We start from the raw sequence: 5197 nt of genomic DNA on the forward strand, positions 1-5197 counted from the left end.
TCTGACTCAGGAACTTTCACTCCTGTCAATGTCTTCCTTTCTCTTCAAGAGAAAAAGGCTAATTTTAGTTCTATGGTATCTTATCTACAAGAGGTATGGCCTCAGTCTTACTCATAGATATGGTGGAATTCCTAAATTTAATTGTGATATTCACTCTTCCTATAGGACTGCTTCTTTTCATTAGAAGGCTTACCATTTCCTTAAGCAATTACTCCCTGTCAGAGGGTGAAGTGATGTGGAATTCCCAGGAATAACTCAATTCTTCAGGCATATGTCCATGGTCAAAATTCACAAGTAAGACTAGAAAAATTTGCTGAGTTGTCTCACCTGCCTCACCATCTATGACCTTGAGTGCACACTATTCCAATCCTTTCCTTTTTTCTGTCCAAAATGCTTAAAATGTCCTCATTGTTAAAGTCAGTTCATTTCTACTAGTAGAAACCCTTGACACTTTTAGACTGCAAAAATAAGACAGTAAGATTGAGAAATCACCTTAGTTGCTTTCTTTTCTATAGATTGTTCCACAGGTAACTACGTTAAAACAAAAATATTAATATAATTGAGAAGTATTCAACTTTGTAGCGGGCGAGCCGGGGGAGAGGAAATTAGGCTCCGGGAGAACTAATCCCGCTTCCTGCAGCCAGCGGTCCTTCATTCGTTCTCCGTGGGACGTAGTGTTCGTGCTTGTTCGGGAACTGTTCTTCCGGTTTTAAGGAAACAGAGATGGCCCTGAGCAGGAGATTCTAGTTGAGGAAACAGTCTCTTTGTTTTGATGCCATCCCGTAACAATGTAACTACTGGGATTCCCAGTAGTAAAGTGAAGTACTCCAAGCTCTCTAGCACAGATGATGGCTACATTGATCTTCAGTTTAAGAAGAGCCCTCCCAAAATCCCTTACAAGGCAACAGCACTTGCTATAGTGCTATTTATGATTGGCACCTTTCTTATTGTCATAGGTGCTCTGCTGTTAGCTGGATATATCAGCAAAGGGGGAGCAGACCGAGCCATTCCTGTCTTGATAATTGGGATTCTAGTATTCCTCCCAGGATTCTACCACTTGCGCATTGCCTACTACGCTTCCAAAGGCTACAGGGGCTACTCTTACGATGACATTCGGGATTTTGATGACTAGAGTCTACTTTGTTGCAGAAGAAAACAGTAGCTGTTGGGAATAAGCTTAGCACTGAAAAGCTGAACCCATGGAAATTTAAATACCATGGGTTAAAGAATTCTCTAGTCCTACAGTTTATTTTAGCAAGGTCATTGCTAGGCTCTCTAGGATCATCCCAAAGATGTTAACTGAGCTTGCAATTAGAGAAATATGACATCTTTTTCTTTACCTCCTGTTCTGAGCTAAGGTTTTTGAAGAGGCAGTTTTTCCACACATACACACACACCCATACCCACAAGTTCGAAGCAGTTGTGGAAGTAGTAATAGAATCGCTCCAAAAATCATTTTTGTAAGATACCAGCGACCTTTTCAGTCTGAGCTTCATCACCAGGTTGGCTTTACAGTGATGAATTTTTCTACTGCAGCTGCTTTCATAGACCATCTATAATAACTATATCTATCTCTATATATGTATGTATATATTAGCATGTGAATATATACATATATGTGTATACACACACACAAATGTACACAGTAATAGGAATTTGCTGAGGAATTGACCAAATAATGGTCTGGTTGAAAAGAGACTGAATTTCCCAATTTTAAGTTGAACATTTTTATGTTTTAGCTTTTTGTTTTTGGAAGTAGTCCATGTTACCTACATGATTTGTGTCAAATAGAATATGTAATGTGTCTTAGCTTCATTTTGTTAAGTAGTATTATTTGAAGAACTATTTGAATTGAATAACTCAAACCATTAACCTATTTCTTCTACTGTCTTCCAGTAGAACATTTGTTCTACTAAGTGTAGATCTACTAGATCTAAGTGTAGAACTAAGTGTAATCAAATTAGTAAGAATCCATAATGATTGTAACTTGTTTTTTGAAGTGACACAAAAATTAGGAATGCTGGGAGTCTCAGACTAGATTTTGCAGTTTTTCATCTTACTGATACTTTATCAGGCCTTATCTGTTTCATAGGTTTGATGACTATACTATGGGGCATTTTGTCCTCTGAAGATCAAGATGTTCCATGCTTTTATCATTTTGTAAGGGCTGAATTTTTTACTAGTTGTTGAGATTTTTTATTTCCTATGAAAAACAAGGTTTGGTTGTTGATAATTTCGTTGTGTTTTTAAAAAATTGCTTTATTAGTACCTTTTGTTGTTGTTTTATTATTGCAAAGATGATACAGACTCGGTGATCACTTAAAGTCTGAGCTTGGCTAATATAAGTTAATTATTTCATTGTTACAGAGAGTGAGAACATTTAAGAGAAATTAAAATGTCAAAATCAGAGCTCTAGATTTAATATTTGTAAAAACTGTGCCTTATATTGGACATTGTAATAGACTTGATTGATTATAAAAAAAAAGTATTCAGCTTTGTAGCAATAATAACCTATTGGAGTAATATAATTAAATTATTACTAAACTATATTGTTTAATATGATAGGAAAAATCTTGGAAAAATCTCCTTTGTCTTCTTCTGTTCCTTTATGAACAACTTTTTGTTTTCTTCTAGGTTTTTCTTAACTATTTTTCTTTTCTTCCTTCTTTTTTCTTTCTTCTTTTTCCTTCCCTTTCTTCCTTCTTTCTTTATTCCTTTCTTCTTTCTCCTTTTTTCTTTGTTCCTTCTTTCTTTCCTTTTTCCTTTTTCCTTCCCCTCCTTCTCTTCCCTCCTTCTTAGTATTCTATAAAGCTCAGGCTATACCATTCATCTCATCTGTCTCCATTCTCATCTTCCTTTTCTCCCTATAGGAACCAGATACCTCAAAGCATAAGCAGTTCCCACAACCCAAAGTCATAGATTCTCCCAAGCTGAGACTAATCTCTCAACCCAGCAGAGTTTCAGTCCAGTATCTCTCCTCTAATTCTTCCTTTATTTCCTCTAACTTCAGCCTTCTGCCACAAACAGGGATAAAAGAGCAGGCCCTGCTGTCTGATACTACCTTCCCCTACCCAGCTTCCTTCCTGTTGATGGGCATCCTAGGATTGGGCACCATGAAAAACCTGGTGTTTTCTCCCTCTTGGATTTCCCCTGTATTATTGTGCTGATGCCTTTTTGTGGTTTAGAGTTCCCTTTATTAAGCATACAGAGAAGCAATATTACTGTATTAATTATCCAGGAAAATTCAAATTTAGTGCAATATCTGAATCAACCAATAGATGGCATTCTATTTGAGCTATGCTAGCCTCTTCTATCTTTCTGAAACATTCACAAGGAAAAGTCACTTTCTAATAAATAGGCTGTAGTTTTTCCTGTTGGTTGCAAGAAGGTACTCAATCCTGTGCTGGAGTTATTCTTCTCCCACTCACATCATGGTAGATGGACTTCTCTATCACTTGGCTCAAAAGTAACTTTTTTTGTTAACCCCTCACTGGTTCAGATCAATTGATTCTGTAGAATTAATAGAATATTATTAAACATTAAAATATCAAACCTACTATTTGTCTCAGAAGCCTATTATCTAAGAGATCCTTCCATTATCTCAGATCACATCCCACTAATTTAAGCTTTAGACATTTAAGCGTGTTTTTAAATGCAATATATATATAGATATATATAGATATGTAGATATATAGATATAGATATATATCCTCTCCACCAAAGCTCATAATGTCCTACCAGATCATCCTTTCAGAGGACAAAGTACTTCTCAAGCAACCTGAAACCTGTAAAGTAATAGCAAAGGAGTTATTGACCCTACAATGCATTCACAGAACTGAGAAGAGCAACTTTGCCCAGTTCATCACCCTGGAGGCAAACAGGAATCATTAATGGGTGCCAGGTCTCAGCTGGTAGAGCTCAGTGCTGACTTGGCTCTACTCCTGTCAGGGTCAGCTACCTCTTCCTACATCCTGCTCCTGGCACTCTTGCCACTGCAGACTTCTGTCTCCACCTTAGCCTCTAACACCGTTATAACTCAAAAGTTATAACCTCAAAGTGAGAGGCTGATAGAAAACACATAAGATGCAGAGAGTTTTCTTTTAAATGGTGTCTATTCCTTGTCTCACAAAAATCAAGTCAGCTAGCATTTATTAAGTATCTACTGAGTGTCAGGCACTGTGCTGAGTCCTAGGTCTCAAAGAGTTCCTAATCTAATGAAGGGAAGATGATTTGCAAACAGTTATGTTCGCATCTATGTACACATCTAGATGTGTATCTATGTGTATATATGTATATATTATGTTATATATGATAGTTATTTATATTTTGTGTAATACATAAATATGATATATAATATCCAACACATAATATATATGTGTATATATATGTATATATATATGGGCTTAATATGATAACAGAGGGAAGACTCTAAGATTACAAGGAATCAGGAAAGACTTCCTATAGAAAATGGGATTTTAGCTGAGACTTGAAGGAATCGAGGGAATCCAGAAGGCTAATGTGAGGAGGGAAAGTTCTTCAGGTAAGAGGTATAGTTAGAAAAATGCCCAGAGTCTGGGGATGGAGTATCTAGTGTGAGGAACAAAAGCTATGTCACTAGGTTACAGAGTAGGTGGAAGGGATTAAGGTGTAGGAAGTCTGAAAAGATAGGAAGTCACCAGGTTATGAAGGTCTTTAAAAGCCATAAGAAGGTTTTATATTTTATTCTGGAGGTAAGAGGGAGCCACTAGAGTTCATTTAATTGGGAGTGGAGATGATGTAGTCAAACCCGGATTTTAAAAAGATCAACTTAACAGGTAGAGGGAGGAGACTTGAGGCAGGAAGATCAATAAAGGTAAGGTGATCAGGATCTGGACCAGTGTTTGCAGTTTCAAGAAAGAAGGAGAGATAGATAGATAGATAGAAGAGAAGGGGAGAGGGGCAGAGGGGCAGAGGGAAAAAGAGAGAAAGGGAGAGAGGGAGACAGAGACAGAAGAAAAAGAAGAGGGAGAGAGGGATGGAGAGGGAGAGAATGGTTTACAAAGATAATATCAGGACTTGGCAAAAGATTGTATATAGTAGATAAGAGAGTGTGAGAATTTGAGGATGACACTTAGGTTGTGAGTCTGGGTGATTAAGAGGATGTTAGTATCCTCAATAATAACAGGAAATTTAGGAGGAGAGGAGGGGTTTGGGGACA

At 37.2% G+C, this 5197-nt stretch overlaps 1 protein-coding gene across 1 annotated transcript; it reads left to right on the top strand.

The window, feature by feature from the left end:
* Window positions 1–595: 595 nt before the first annotated feature.
* Window positions 596–1424, top strand: LOC127558136 (transmembrane protein 230-like). Its single transcript, XM_051991367.1, has one exon. The coding sequence runs from the start codon at window positions 773–775 to the stop codon at window positions 1130–1132; it is 360 nt and encodes a 119-aa protein (XP_051847327.1). The 5' UTR covers window positions 596–772; the 3' UTR covers window positions 1133–1424.
* Window positions 1425–5197: the final 3773 nt, after the last annotated feature.

The sequence above is a fragment of the Antechinus flavipes genome, chromosome 3, assembly GCF_016432865.1.
Source record: "Antechinus flavipes isolate AdamAnt ecotype Samford, QLD, Australia chromosome 3, AdamAnt_v2, whole genome shotgun sequence".
Lineage (NCBI taxonomy): Eukaryota > Metazoa > Chordata > Mammalia > Dasyuromorphia > Dasyuridae > Antechinus > Antechinus flavipes.

Coding starts and splice junctions, on each gene's coding strand:
- LOC127558136 (XM_051991367.1), top strand. CDS start 773: ATGCCATCCCGTAACAATGTAACTACTGGGATTCCCAGTAGTAAAGTG.